The sequence below is a fragment of the Rousettus aegyptiacus genome, unplaced genomic scaffold (genome assembly GCF_014176215.1).
Source record: "Rousettus aegyptiacus isolate mRouAeg1 unplaced genomic scaffold, mRouAeg1.p scaffold_m13_p_9, whole genome shotgun sequence".
Lineage (NCBI taxonomy): Eukaryota > Metazoa > Chordata > Mammalia > Chiroptera > Pteropodidae > Rousettus > Rousettus aegyptiacus.
Window position 1 is genome coordinate 103,060,352 of NW_023416312.1, and position 16,759 is coordinate 103,077,110.

Here is a 16,759-nt window from a genome sequence, read left to right on the forward strand (position 1 = left end):
CATTCGATAGAGAAATGGTAGTCTTCTCCAAAAAAAAAAAAATGGTGCTGAAATAACTGGATATCCAAAAAGAAAAAAAAAAGGAAAACCTTATACCATTCACGAAATTAACTCAAACCTGATTGTAGGTATAAATGTAAAACACAAAACTATAAAACCCCTAGAAAATAATACAGCAGAAAATCGAGGTAGCTTTGGATTTGGCGATGGCTTTTTAGATACAACGGCAAAAATACAATCTATGAAAGAAAAAAAATTGATAAGCTGGAGTTTATTAAAACCTTCTGCTCTGTGAAAGACACTGTTAGGAGAATGAAAAGACGAGCAACAGACTGAAAGAAAATCTTTATAAAATACACATCTTATAATGGACAGTCATCCAACATATATGAAAAACCCTTACAACTCAATAGTAAGAAAAACGATGCAATTTAAAAATGCACAAAAGATCTGAACAGACCCCTCGCCAAAGACCTACGGATGACAAATAAGCATATGAAAAGGTGTTCAACATCATTTATCATTAGGGAAAGGCAAATTAGAACAACAACATGACACTAATACATAATCATTAAAAAGGCTAAAATCTGAGACACAGACAACCCCAACGCTGGTGAGGGTGTGAAGCAATGAAGATTGAAAATAGTGCAGCTACGCTGTAATATAGTTCGACTGTTTCTTACAAAACTAAACACACTTTCATCATATGATCTGGCTATCACCCTCCTTGGTATTTGCGCAAATGAGTTAAAAACATGTCCACACAGAAACCTGCATGCAGATGTTCATAGCAGCTTTATTTATAATTGTCAAACATTGGAAGCGACCAAGGCGTCCTTCAGTAGATGACAGATAAACAAACTGTGGTCCATCCAACAATAGACTATTACTCAGTGATAAAAAATGAGCTGTCAAGCCACAAAAAGACATGGAGGAAACTTAAATGCACATTGCCAAGTGAAAGTAGCCAATTTGAAAAGCCACATACTGCAGGATTCCAACTATACGACATTCTAGAAAAGGCAAAACAATGGAGACAGTAAAAAAATCAGCAGCTGCCAGGGGCCCGGGGGAGGTAAGGAGGGATGGACAGGTGGAGCACCGGGGATGTTTAGAATAGAGACTATCCCGTAGCCGCCACAGTGGTCCGTATGTATTAGCATATATTTCTTAAGACCTGGAGTATATACGACATGAAGAGTGAACCCTTATGTAAACTATACAAAATGCTAATAATAGAGGGTGTAGGGGGTGTAGTTAGGGTGCCTATGAAAATGCTCCGTACTCGCCCCACAGGTTTTCTGTAAACCTAAAACTGTTCTAAAAAAATCAAACCTATTAATTATAAAAAGGGACAGTTTGAGGCAATCTGGAGAATGTAAATACAGACTAGGGAATGGGCGATATTAAGAAATCGCTGGCCATTTGTATTAAATATGATGATTTGCAGGGGTTATATATACTTAAAAGTCCTTAGCAGAGAGACATACTGAAATATTTATGGGGATAATGACAAACAGTCACATATCTCTTAATAACGGGGACACATTCTGAGAAATGCACCATTAGGCGATTTCGCTGCAAGAACAACATAGAGTGAGTACGTTTACGCAAACCTAGATGGTGTGGCCTTTTACACACCTAGGCTATATGTTGCAGCCTATCGCTCCTAGTATACACACCTGTACAGTATGTTACAGTACTGAATACTGTACGCAATTGTAATGCAATGCTGTTTGTGTATCTGAGCATTTCAAAATGTAAAAAAGGTACAGTAAAATATGGCGTCAAAGATGTTTTTAAATGGTACACCTGTATAGGGCGCTTAGCATGACTGGAGCAGGCCTAGGAGTTGCGCTGGTAAACGAGTGAGTGGCCGGGAAGGCGTAGGACATAAACGCACACCGCTGTGGACGTCACAAACACTGGGTCATTTGGCTACACTAAATTTATAAGAGAATATTCTTCTTTGTTCAAAAATAAATTAACTGTAGCTTACTGTAAATTTTTGACTTTATGAACTTTTTTGTTGTCTCTTTTCACCTCATAATAACTTAGTTTAAAAACCCACACACACATTGTACAGCTTTACAAAAAATTTTTCTTATATCCTTAGTCTATAAACATTTTCTATTTAAAAAAACTTTTTTTTTACTTTTTAAACCTTTTTCTTAAAAAGTGAGACGCAAGCACACATGTGAGCTTAGCCCTACACAGGGTCAGGGTCATCGATTACACTGTCCTCCACCTGCACGTCTTGTCCCACTGCAAGGTCTGCAGGGGCGGTAACACACACGGAGCTGTCATCTCCCGTGACAACACTGCCTTCTTCTGGAACATCTCCCGAAGGACCTGCCTGAGACTCTCCCTGAGCAAGTGTCAGTCATTCTTTTAAGAATATGCCCACGGCGCTTTGCCTGGTTTGCGTCTTTCTTTCCTCACAGATTTGCTTATCGGCAGATAACATTCCTCTCTCCGTGAAAACCTTCTGGTTTTGGGGTCTACGTTCTCCAACATGTGGAGGAGCACGTTGAAGTCTGGGAAGGCGTCTGCTAACCGCTTCACCGTGGAGTTTCTTGGGGGGGGGGTTCTTTTTCCCTTCTCCCGTAGTTCCCTTTTCTCTTGCCTCTTCTTTAGCTACACACTCCAGTTCCAGCACCAACGACCCCTCAGTTAATTCCCAGGAACCACCTCTAGGGGCTCCCCGGGGTCCTCATCATCTACACCCGAGGGAAAGTCGTTTGCTTTCTCAGCCCCAGCCTCGTTGATTTTTACAACTTTCGCGTCCATGGAAAACCCTTTGAAGTCACGGACAAACCGCTCAGCTGTCTTCTACCAGATGCCACCCATACACATTTTGGTGACACCACCCCACGCCCAAGCACAGTTCCGGGTGCAGTCACAGATGTCGTGATCCTTCCAGAACTGCGGCGGTGTCTCCGCCATGTCTTCCTCAGTCACAGCAACGCCCTGGGCCAAGGTCCCCCTCGGGTCACAGGCCTTAGAAGCTGCTACAACTCCTTGACCCCTCGGCTGGGTCTAAGTTGTGGTGTTTGGAGGGAGAAACACCACTCTGCCATTGGGATGAAGGTGACCAGGGAAAGAAGTTATGTCCAGCAGCGTTATGAACCATAAGCAAAACCCTGAAAAATATGTTAAACTTTTAACAGTACTTCTCCATTTTTCCAGCCCAGAAGTCCAGGAGGGCGTCTTTGGAGAGGAGCTGGGTCACCGTTACCTCTTACTGCCCCTGCAGTACACTGGAAGTGCATGCTTAGTGGCATGTTTAAAGGCCCTGGGGTTGTCACCGTGCCTGCGACACTGCCCCCAAGCAAGACTGTTACCCTGTCCTTCAAAACCTTGAAACCTGCTACTGACTTGACCTCCTCGTGAATGAAAGTGCTTTTAGGCATGCGTTTCCAGATTAGGGAGATTTCATCCATACTGAATATACGCTCTGGCAAGTAATTTTCCCCACGATCAGCTTATCTAGAGTTTCCCCAAATTCTTCAGCTGCCTTCACATCAGCGCTCACAAACTCAACGCTCACTTTCATATTATGAAATGAATAACAATTCTTGAATCATTTAAACCACCCGGAGCCAGCAGCAAATTCATCCTCAGAGTCGGGTCCAGCTTCTTCCTGCAACATCACAAACTCTTGGCTTTGGCCGTGACCGTCACGGTGCTGAAAAGGATATACTCCTGGGCTTTAAATCCAGGTCATCAGAAGTTTCTCCAGATGTGATATAGGACCTTTTTGAGTTTTTGTTAGTCTCGTTGACTTCGATGATGCTGACTGTTTAACGCTTTTCCCCATTTAGAAAAAAGAAAGTGCTGCTCGCCGCCAGCGTTAACTTCACATCGCGTGTAGGAATGCTACGTTTTCTAGGATTTGACATTTTCAGCAATTGAGAATTACCATATTTTGTAAATGGAAACGTCACGACTAAAAACAGAATTCTATAAATAGAATGATGCTATCTGCTTCCAAAGACTACCATATACCGGAGCGATGCAACAACAATAATAAAAGCGAGATATTTCGCGGCAAACTTTGGGGGTCAGGTTGGGACTGTGATCTGCGAGTTATCTCGGGGTAAACGCTGCAGCCGCAAGCGCTGCCAGCAAGTATTCCCAGGCCAAATGGGGAAACGGGTTACCAGCTTCTGGCATTTTGTTCTTATTCGTCAAGATCATTGCTGTGGTACAATGGCACATGCCTGAGTGGCAAGCAGTAACCATCACTGGTTCCCGCCTTCGTGGTCCTTAATCATTTTTTTGACTTTTTTTCTTTTTAATTACAGTTCGAAGACAACATTATATTAGTTTCAAGTGTACAACATAGTGATTAGACATTTATATAACTTACAAAGTGATCCCCCCCATTATTCTAATGCCCGCCCGGCACCACACGCAATTATTATAATACCAACTATATTGCCTACGTGGTATGTCACATCCCCATGATGATTGTGTAACTGCCAATGTGGACTTCTTAATCCCTTCACCTTTTCACCCAGCCCCCCAAACCCCATCCCATCTGGCGACCATGAAAATGTTCTCTGTTATCTATGAGTTCATTTCTGTTTTCTTGGCTCATTTATTTTGTTTTTTTAGATTTCACATATAAGTGAATTCATCTATACATATACACACACAGGAATACTATTCAGCCATAAAAAGCATGAAATCTTAACCACTTACAACAACATGGATGGACCTGGAGGGTATTATGCTAAGCGAAATGTCAGACACAGAAAAAAAAGTACCTTATGATTTCACTTCTGTGTGGAATCTAAAAAACAAAATGAATGAACAAACAAAACAGAAAGAGACTCACAGATACAGAGAACAAACTGATGGCTGCCAGACGGGACGGGGACCGGGAGCAAAGGTGAAGGGGTTAAGAAGCCCACACTGGCAGTTACAAAACAGTCACGGGGATGTGAGGTACAGCGCAGGGAATGCAGTCAGTAATGCTGTAATAACTGTGCATGGGGCCAGGTGTGGACTACATTTATTGGGGGGATCACTTTGTAAATTATATAAATGACTAATCACTCTGCTGTACACTGGAAACCAATATAATAGTGAATGACAACTGTTATTGAAAAATAAAATAACTTACAAAAAAATCACCCAGCCCTGTGATTCAGGTGATCTACCAAACTTCTCTAATCCTCACTCTTCCTCATCTGTGAAATGGGAATAACAACAGTATGTATTTCACAGAAGGACTGTGAGGATGTGTGTGTGTATGTGTGCACGCATGTGTGCACGCATATAAATAAATAAAATAGTAAACTTTAGCTATTACTATTTCTTGCACTGGGCTCCTATAATAGAAAGAAAAAATATACATGATTATTGCCCTCAAATAAACATACTCTCTAATGGTGGAGAAATACATTTCATATATTCTATTCCTGGTACATGAATAATGTTATTCCTTTGAAAGAGTCGACTAACAAGGCTTTACAAAATCAAAAGGTGACATGTGTGCAGAGACTTGAAGAATATGTAGCTGTTTTCCAGGTACAGAAAGTGAGAGCATCTGGGCAGAGAGACACATTCTGAACAAAGCATAGAAGAAGGCAGCACACTGGGGAAGTCAAGAGAAGACCAGTATGACAAGTGAGTAGGAGGCACATTTAACGTGAGGCAGCCTCTGAAGTAAACAACGACAAGAAGCAAAAAATCTCACAATGCACTAGCTGACCTAACACAATTACCATTTTGTTCATTTTCCATAAACAGCTGTGTTCTCCTCCTCACTCAGCAGTAGAAATGTCCCCCTAGAAAAATGATGGCTTCTGCTACCTTTGCCCTCGGCCACAGACTAATTCACCAAAGATAATCATGGTGATCAAATTCTACACAATCGCGATCAGAAGGAAAGTCTGAGCTGAGAAGAGAGAAAGTCGGTAAACCGAGTTCTGTCCAAGAAGCAGAAAAGAGAACTAGCATTCAGTGGTTATCTAGCATGTCCCGATCACTCTGCTGTAAGTGATACCATTTCACTTTCTAAGCAACTCTACAGAATAGCAACGATTCCATTTTTGAGATTTCTCAAGCTATGCAGCTCAGAGAGCTGACCTGTCTGGCCAAGATCTGGTGGCTAAAAACTGACAGCTGATCTCGAGCCCCACAACCTATGCTTTTAGAACAGACCCAACTCATCCTGCTAGATTTTAGCTGTTTTTAATAGCCCACTTCCTCCTTCGCTTGCCACTTTAAGCACAATGCCAGCAAACATCGAAAATACCTACAACCACTGAGTGATTCACATGGCATTATTCACAAGACAAACTGCTGGCTTCGAGAGACAGCTGGGCCCCTGACAGCATGGTAACTGGAACAGAAATGAACCGGCCCACATTCTGGCTTTGGTTAAGACATGACTTCCTACGTAGGCACGAGCAGGTCACGTAAACACTCTGGGCCTCAGTTGCCCCGCCTGCAAAATGTGAAGACTGAGCCAGATGATGACTGCTGATCACAGTGAAGGTGATGATGATGACGACACCATACTTCGTCAGTTCTAAGACATTTTTTTCTCAATGAACAACAGATGTGAATAAGACACATATTTTAATACCTCTAAAATCAAATTACACCTTCCTACCAATGGCGTACCATAATGTAACTGACATTTTTTTCTTTCTTAGTGACACATAAAACTAAAGTGTAATTTTAAAAGACAGGCAATGATTATTGCGCACAGATTTTAAAAGTTAATTCTTACTACCACCCTCTGAAATACATACTGTTATAATCAATTTTGCTCTAGAGAAAACAAGAGAAGTTAAGTCACTAGCCCAAAGTTATAGAGTTAGTGAATGGTGGAGCCAGGATTCGAAAGTAGGCAGTCTGGATTAAAAAGTATAATCAGAGAATGACGTTAACACAATGGCAGAGGAGGCAGCTCCAAGCTCGTCTCATTCTCCCACCCAGGAACATCAAAACCAAGTGGAAAATGCCAGAACCAACTTCATCAGAACTGCGGAAAACAGTCAAAAGTTTACAGAAACCGAACAAATGCTGAATCAGGAAAAAAGCAACCTGAACACAGCAGGAACCTTTTGTGGCGTTTTTACTGCTGCTTACCCACCCCCCTCTGGCACAGTGGCATTTTGCTCTTAAGGCAGTGACAACCTCTGTTCCCAGTGTTGGGCCCTGGCCGGTTTCCAGAAGTAGAACACATCTTAATCACAATCAATGTGTGTTTCTGTTCACATGTGCCAGGGGGCTCCCCAAAAGACGAGATCAGATGCTTGTGTCTGTGCCTCCTCACACAGAACTCAGGCTGGAGAAGTGCAGGCTGACCTACTGACTCGGACGCCTGAGGCAAGGTCAAAGTGGAACCGCACAATACAACTGCTTAAGCCATGCGAGCAAAAGCTAAAGAGAAAACAAAACGAGGGAAAGTTTCCTTGGACAATTAGGATATTCAAAAGCCACTGTGTATACGGGGAATTTAAAAAAAAACACACATGCATGCCCAGGGCAAGATGCATACTTAGAAAAGACCTAAGCCTATCTAAACATTCACCTTTGGCCAATCCTCAGTCTCAAGGCAAGCCTGACTAATTGCTCAAGAATGGCCTGGGCATAGAGCCAGTCTAGAAAGACTAGGAGAGGTGTCTGTTTATTTATTTGACTGTTCTTAGATCCTGGCATTCAAGGAAATCTGTGTCAAAATGCTAGTTGAACAAAAGCCGAGAAACAGAGACTCTGTGACCTCAGAGGACAAGGAAAAAGGATATAGTCTTTGCCAAAAGAGTCTTTAGAATAAAGCGAATCCTGTGGAAGGGAGAGAATCTGATTCCCAGAGTTACCACCTTACAATATTCAAATGTTCAGTTTTCAACGAAAAAGTTACAAAGCATACAAAGAAACAGGAAGGCATTGTCCATTCGAAGAAACAAAACTGACAGAAAATGTGTGAGGATTTACCGAAGATTTCAAAACGACTCTTAAACATGCTAAAAGAGCTAAAGAAAAACACACGAAACGAAGGAAAATCAGAAATATGATGTATGAACAAAATGAGACTATCATTAAAGATACAGAAATTTAAAAGTTAACAGAGTCTAAGAGACCTGTGGGACGCCATCAAGCCAATCAGAATACATATCATGGGACTGCCGGAAAGTGAAGAGAGAAAAGGAAGCAGAAAGAATATTTGAAGAATTAATGGCCATAAATATGCCAGATCTAATAAAAGGCATAAATCTATATGTCCAAGAAGCTCAAAAAACTTCAAGGAGAAAAAAATTCAAAGAGACTCTCACACTGAAACACGTTATAATCAAACCTCCAAAAGCCAAAGAGAAAATCTTAAAAGCAAGAGGAGAGAAGTAACTTGTATGGAGAAGATCCTCATAACAATTTAGCAGCAAATTTCCCACCGGAAGCCATGGAGGCCAGAAGACAGTGAGATGACTGTTTTTTAAAGTGTTAGAACAAAAATAAAACTGTCAACCAAGAATTCTACATTGAGCAAAACTTCCCTTCAAAAATGGATAAATTAAGACATTCCCAGGTAAACAAAAGCTAAAGGGGTTCACTACCAATATAACTCTCCTATAAGAAATGCTCATGAGAGTCCTTTAGATTAAAATAAAACAATGCTAGACAATAACTTAAAACCGTATGGAGATATGAAGATTTCCTGTAAAGGAAACTATATATGCAAACATAAAAGCTAGCATTATTAAAATTTGAGCTTAAAATTTCTTTTTAAAAATTTTCTATATAATTCAAAGATAAGTGCAAAATAAATTATAAATCTATGTTATCAGATACACAGTGTATACAGATGCAATTTGTGACAACAATATACACAGGAGAGAGCCAAAGCTTTTAAAGAGCAAAAATCTACATGTTATTAGAGTTAACTTGGTATCAATTCAAACTCATTTGTTCTAAATTTAAGATGGTAAATGTGTTCCCCATGGTATCCATGAATGAAATATCTAAAAATATACATGAAATGAGACGGGAATAAAAATGGTTCACTATAAAAAAAAATCAACTAAACACAAAAGAAGGAAGTAATGGAGAAAATAAAGGGGAAAAGTATAAGACATACAAAAAACAACATGGTAGAAGTAACTCCTTACCTATCAATAATTACTTTAAATGTAAAGGAATCAAATACTCCAATAAAAAAGTAGAGACTTTGTGGAATGGATTTAAAATAGCATCTAACTACATGTCATGTACAAAAGACCCACTTTAAATCCAAAGAGAGAAACAGATCTCGAAGAAGTAAAGGATGAAAAGAGTTATTCCGAGCAAATAATAATTAAACAGTATGGTATTCGGCATAAAAACAGACACATAGATCAATGAAACAGAATAGAGAGCCCAGCAGTAACCCCATGCAAATATGACCAATTAATTTACAACAAAGTTGGCCAAAATATACAGTGGGGAGAGGACACTCTCTTCAATAAATGTTGTTGGGAGAACTGAACAAATGCATGCAAAATAATGAAACTGGACTACTTTCTTACCCCATATACAAGAATAAACACAAAATGGATTAAAGACTGAAATGTAAGACCTGAAGCCACAAAACTCCTAGAAGAAAACACAGGTGTTAGTAAGCTATTTGACATCAGTCTTGGTGATGATTTTTTTGGATCTGATTCCAAAAGCAATGGCAATAAAACTGAAAATAAACAAGTGGGACTCTTATCAGACTAAAAAGCATCTGTACAGCAAAGAAAATCACCAACAAAATGTAAAGGCAACCTGAATGGGATAAAATAGTTGCAAATCGTACATCTCAAAATATATAAAGAACTCATATAACTCAACAGCAAACTAACAAAACAAAAAAGCAATCCAATTAAAAAATGGGCAGAAGATCTGAACAGACATTTTCCCAAAGACATTCAGATGGCCAACAGGTACATAAAGATGCTCAAAGTTCTGTCTGACTGAGTACGGGATGGAAAGATCCTGTACAGCCAGCATGGGGGTGTGATGAGGGCTCTGGGCCAGCACCCCACGAATGCCAAAGTACTCAATGTTCTCAAGAACCCCAAGAATGAGTTAAAGTCCCAGCATGTGGACTTTGAGTCTTTCCTGCCCATGCTCCAGGCGCTGGCCAAGAATCGGGATCAAGGCACATATGAGGACTACCGGAGGGGCTTTTGAGTGTTTGACAAAGAAGGGAATGGCAAAGTCATGGGAGCAGAGCTCAGACGTGTCCTCATCACCCTGAGAGAGAAGAATATTGAAGAGGAAGTGGCGACTGTTCTGGCAGGACATGAGGAGAGCAATGGTTATGTCAAGTACGAAGCCTTCCTGAAGCACATCCTAAGCATCTGAGCTCTACGGATGCAATGGGGTCAGATACTGGGCACCCCGCAGTTGAAGCATATTCCTACCACTAGGAGGCCACCTATTTTCTATTTCAAAATAAAGAGCCGGTTCCTCCCTTGGAGGGCGGCGGGGGTAGGGGGAAGATGCTCAAAGTTAGGAATCCATCAAGGAAATGTAGATCAAAACCGCAATTAGGTAACACCTCTCACCTGTTATAATGGCTATTATCAAAAAATAAGAAATGAGTGTTGCTGAGGATGTGGAGAAAAGGGGTCTCTTGTGCACTGTTGGTGGGATTGTAAATTAGTGCAGCAACCATGGAAAACAATGTGGAGTTTCCTTAAAAAATTAAAAACAGAACTACCATATGATCCAACGATGCCACTTCTGGACAGTTATCCAAAGAAAATGAAAACACTAATTTGAAAAGAGATCTGTACCTCCATGTTCATTGCCTCATTATGTATAATAGCCAAGATATGAAAGCATCCTAAATGTCCACTGATAGAATAACAGATAAAGAAGATACAATATATATACATAGAATGGAATGTTATTCAACCATAAAAAAGGATGAAATCTTGGCATGCGTGACAATATGAATGTACCCTGAAGGCATTAGGCTAAGTGAAATAAGTCAGAGAAAGATAAATATCATCTGATTCACTTATCCGTGGAATTTGAAAAGTGATACAAAAAAACCCAGCATGGCAACTATAGTTAATAATACTATATTGTATATTTGAAAGTTACTAGGAAATGAGATCTTAAAAGTTTTCATCACAAGAAAAAAGTGTTCTTGTAACTATGCGTGGTGTTGGATGTTAATCAGACTTATTGTAGTGATCATTTCACAACATATACAAATATCAAGTCATTATGCTGTATACCAGAAACTAATATGTCAATTATAACCACAAAGAAAAAAAAACCCAGGTTTCAACTATATGCTATTTACAGTAGACTCACTTTAGATCCAGAAATAGATCCAAAGAAATAAAGAATGGAAAAAACTATTTCATGAAAACAGTAAATAAAAGAGAGCTGAAAGAGATATATAAACATCAGCAAAAATAGACTTTTTAAGTCAGAATCTGACGAGGATGCCAAATCCATTCAATGGAGGAAGGACTGTTCCAGAAATGGACCTGAGACTACTGTATTTCCATGTGCAGAAGGATGAACGTGAATCCCTAAGTCACATCACACACAAAAACTTACTCCAAGAGGCTAAAACCTAAATTCAGAACTAAAAGCATAACACTCTTAGAAGAACACACACAGGCCTGCCTTCACGACTTTAGACTTAGCAATGAATTCTTAGCTGTGTTAATTTAAAACTTTTGTCATCAAAGGACATCATCAAGCAAGTAAAAAGACAAACTATATAGAATGAGAGAAAATACTTGGAAATTGGGTATGTGGTATTTCCAGAATATGTAAAGAATTCCTACAACTCAGCAAGAAAAAGATCATTCAATTTTAAAATAGGCAAAAGACTTGAATAGACATTTTTCCAAAGAAGATAGACAAACTTCCAATAAGCCTATGAAAAACATGCTTATACCTTAGTCATTAGGGAAATAAAAATAAAAACTATGATGACATCTCCCCCTTCATTCCTATTAGGAAGATTATATAAATAAATAAACAAACAAGCAAGCAAACAAATAAATAAATAGCAGTAGTGAAGATATGAAGAATTTGGAACCCTTGTACATTCCTGGTGGAAATTTAAAATGGTGCAGCTGCTATAGAAAACACTTTGAAAGTTGCTCAAAAAGCTAAACCTAGAATTACCATATGAGCCAACAAATCAACTCGTAGGTATATACCCAAAAGAACTGAAAACAGGCATTCGAACAAAACTTGTACACAAATGTGCACAGCAGCACTAGCCAAGGAAACATGTGGAAACAAACTACATGCTTATCAATGGATGAATAAATAAAAATATATATATTTCATATTCTTTGGCAATAAGAAGAAATGATATACTAATATGTGCTATGACATGGATGAACCTTGAAAATATTACGGGAAGTGAAATGAGCCAGATAAAAAGGCAGATATTACATGACTCCACTTATGTGAAATGTACAGAGCAGCCAAATTCATACAGAGGTTACCGGGGGCTGAGGGAAGGGGGTGACTGGAGATGGGCTGTAATCACTATAGTTTCTGTTTGGGGTGATGACAAAATTTTGGAAACAGAGAATGGTGATGATTATACAACATCATGAATATAATTAATGCCAGCGGACTGTACACATGCAGATGTTTGAAGACACAAATTTATGCTATATTTTACCAAAATACAACAACTCCAAAAAAGCAGGCAATCGGCCTCTCGGTCGGTGTGGGTGATGTCCCTGTCCCTCCAGCCTCAACTCCACAACAACTTCCATATCTGTAAAATATGAAGAAAAATGCCCATCCCACCTCTCTGTAAGAAGTAAATAAAGAGGGAAGAGCACAGGGCTGTTGAAAGCTCAAAGGGCAGAAGTCAGGGGCCATTACTACTTTGGAGATTTACACGTAAGCTACCACGTTAATTAAGGTGGCCTTCGGTCCTGTGCGACAGAACATATTTGTTTTGCCATATCCTGCAGCTCAGAGGCAATGTCAACTGCACTGTCACTTTCCAATGACACTACTCGAAGCGGGTTGAACTTCACATCTGACCAGACTGGGAGGGACCGCTGGTCAGACTGGTTGAGACGACAAAAGACCAATTCACCTAGGATTTCAGGGCACTAATCATAGAGGAAGGGAAAAACAAACAAAAGAAATTTGAAGCTGCCAGCTCTTTCTCAAGGAGACTAAGGCGAGTTCCTGGGGAACCAACGTGGCGTGGCAGTGCCAGAGGGACGACAGTGAGGTCACCAAGTGGCACTGGTATTCAGCTCGTGAAACGGCTCTGGGACAAAGACCTACCACAGGCACAATCGGCTTCCTGAGAAGGTTCTTTGGCCTTTTCAGCTCTGCTGAGCAGCCATGCTTCAGAAAGACGCCCCCCCTGGGGGCCTGGCGCATCACCAGGCGACAAGCAGTGGCGCTCCCGGCCCGGATGAATGCGTTTGGAAAACAGAAGGCAAAGGCGCCCCGCACAGCGAGCGAAGGGCGCCGTGAGGCGCAAAGCCAAGGCCGACACCTTCAAACAAGGCTACGAGGCCAGCGCTCGGTAAGAGAGGAATCAGATACCCTGCTTTACTCATCGTCGGGGTCCAGAACCCCTTTGCCCTCACCCTTCTTCCACCAGGGAGAATCTCTGGAATTCTTGCAGACAACCATGACATCGGACTTCATTTTTCATTTCCTCTTTTTGGCTACACGCTCCTCCTCTGCACCAAACTAGCCTTGGCCTCAGCTCCCTTCCCAGCTGGGAACTATAGGTTCTGACTACAAGGGATTTCAGCATCATCTCCACAGAACCCATCGGCCCCACAGAACCTACCTCAGCACTGACCCATGCGCCCCAACATCCTTGGAAGGGATTCAAAGGGACAAGGTATTACCTGGTGTCGAATTCAGTAAACTACACAGTAAAATCTCAAAATTGGAAACTGTCAAATAAATAATATTAATGGCTACTGTTAGCTACTGCGTGCTGGGCGTTTATGCCATGGTCTAAAATCTTCACTTCTACCTTAGGGAGTAGATCCTATCATTACCCCCATTTCCGAGAAAGGAAAAGTGAGTTCAGGATGTCCCAAGCTGTCATAGTTAAGAAGCGACAGTAAATGGCATGGAGTAATTAGACATCCATAGGCTAAATAAATAAGATACACTCTTAGTGACCTGGGTTTATGCGACATGTTCTTAGACATGACTCCATAAGGACAAGCTGTAAGGAAAAAGGAAAGAAACTGGACTTCATCAAAAGCAAGTCCTTTTTTCTCTGTGCAAGATCCTAAAAAGAGGATTTTCAAAGAGATAAGCCACACACTGGAAAAACAAATATTTGCAAAATTACATCTCTGACAAAAGACTCACCAAAAAGTAAGAAAACAACCCAATTAGATAATGGGCAAAATATGTGAACAGGTTCTTAACCAAAGAAAACATACAGATGGCAGGTAAGCACATAAAAAGATGTTAAGGAAAAGCAAATTAAGGCCCAGAAGAGATGCCATGACACACCTGTTAGCATGGCCACCGTAAATATACTGACAATAGCAAGTGCTGGCAAGGACAGAGAGAAACTGGAATTATCACACGTGACTAGCAGGAATAGAAATTAATACAGCCGTCCGGAAAATGGCAAGGCAGTTTCTTATAAAATTAAACACAAACAAATATGAGCCCACGATTCCATTCTTAAGGAAAGTCAGCAGCAGTCTTGGAGGAAGCTGCCAGTAGCTATGTGTACAGAGATAACAGGAATTCTTGACTGAGTAATCACACTGAGAAACCACTGAGACTTTTACAAGAAACTCTTAGGAGAGATGCTCATGTGAGGTGGGACTAAAATCTTAAAGTGTCAAAGACTTTCACCGAGGAAAACCTTTTAAAACAAGAAGGAGAGGCCCCTGAAGGCAGCAAACAGCAAGTCTGACCCAACTCTGCCTCAGGCACTCAGGAAATGTTTGTGATGCTGAAATTAAAGAAATCACTCGACTTCTCGCAAAGCGCCTCACCCGTGAATATGCCTGGTTACTCTATCGGATTTTGGTCAGAAGGGCTACTGTTTATAGAGCATGCCTACTGTGTGCCAGGAACTGTGCCAGCACACACACACACACACACACACACACACACACGTATGTAATTCTCAGAACAACCCTATGAGGTAGGGCCTATTATGACCGAGGCAGAGAGAGATTAAATGCAATTTTCACAGTCACTGGCCACAACAGTAACTCTTCACATTCAAACAGTATTATACAACTGACCAAGTTTTCATTCCAGTTATCTCAAGTGATCCTGATAACACTTTCGGTAGTTCGCATTTCTATCATTCTCTACAGAAGAATGATATCATTCTTAGAGAAGCGAAGTGACCTCAGGTTACTATCAGAGTCTAAACCGTGTGGACCCAGATCCAGTGCGTTTTCGGTATACCACAGCTGTTAGACTCAGCTCTCACTTGCCCCTGACCTTCATACCTGCCTCTAGGCCTCAACACACCTCACTTCTCACTTCTAAAGCGCTTCTTCCCTTAAGCAATCCCAAGGGTAATCCCTATGCCAAAATGAAACAGGAGAAATTTCTCAGTGCCTGTGTTACCTAAAGGAAAAGGTTCAAACTCTTTAGATTTGCAGTCACCACGCCCTACACTGGACGCTCCCTATTCCCGCTTCTCTGATGGCACACCGTCTGATCATAAGACTGACTAGTTCTTCATCTGCTTGCCTGAATAGAATTCAAGTTCTTTGAAGACGGGGATTTTTTTCTGAGTTTTACCCACTGCGCTGGCCCCAGTGTCTATGTGAGTGCTTGGCACATAGTAACTGCTCAATAAACACCCGTTAAAGGAATGAATGGATGAACTCCCTTGCCTGATGTGCAAGGCCCTTCACTGTCTGACTTGCCCAGAAGTCTCCCTGCCGCCCATCTCCCACCCATCTCGAGGCCTTCCCAGCATGCTTAGTGGTGTTCCCACCCTGCACCTTTGATCCTACTCCCATCTAGGTTCGGCTAGAATCTACTTCTTTCTGGAAGCCTCCTTACATCACCCCAGCCCACATTAACCTCTCCTTCCACTGAGCTGAAGAATTTCAGCCATCTGTGGCGCTCTATGGCATCTCTGAAGTGTGGTCTTACATTATAAACCGGCCACCAACGAGTCTGGAAGCTTCTAGAGGATAAGATCTCTGCTTCGGTCCTCTCTGCAGGCCACTTCGATTCTGTCCCAGTGTCTGACACGGAGCAAACGATCTAGACATGCCGATTCACTCACCTGGTTGTGATAGGGCATCTCAAATCATAGCTTACATTGATGACGAGGAAGGAAAACTGTGCTTGGTCCTATCACACGACCGGAAGGTAACAGTGTGACGGTTTGTTAAAAGCCATGGAGACCTACGCCTGGATTTCAATCTGGGCTTCATCACTTATAACCCGTTTGTTTCTGGACAAGTTTTAAATGTCTCTACACCTGTTTCCTCGTCTGTAAAATGGGGGTGATGTCAGTCCCTGCTTCACAGGGCCGTGACATGTATTAAATAACACATGCAAACGCCCTCCCAGTGCAAAGCTCTCACCAAATATTAGCTATTATTACTGATGTCAACCTGGGTTCGAGACTCAGCCTTCGTAATGGACACAGGGATTCTTTTTCCAATGATAGAAATACTTGAAAATGGACTCTGGTAATGGCTGTGTGACTATGAACATAATAATAATCACTGAATGGTACACTGTAAAGTGAATTATATAGTACATGAATTCTATCTCAATAAAGATAATTTAAAAA

At 41.1% G+C, this 16,759-nt stretch overlaps 2 protein-coding genes across 5 annotated transcripts in view; one reads left to right on the forward strand and one right to left on the reverse strand.

Annotated features, from left to right (window-relative positions):
* The window catches only part of OPHN1 (oligophrenin 1), a 224,918-nt gene that overhangs the window by 172,579 nt on the left and 35,580 nt on the right, over nt 1-16,759 (reverse strand). The gene's annotated exons all lie outside the window — the stretch shown is intronic.
* LOC107517460 (myosin light polypeptide 6-like) lies at nt 2,789-10,347 on the forward strand. The gene is given in 3 exon segments (XM_036227250.1): nt 2,789-2,910; nt 3,190-3,266; nt 9,959-10,347. Coding segments are annotated over 3 exon segments (588 nt in total).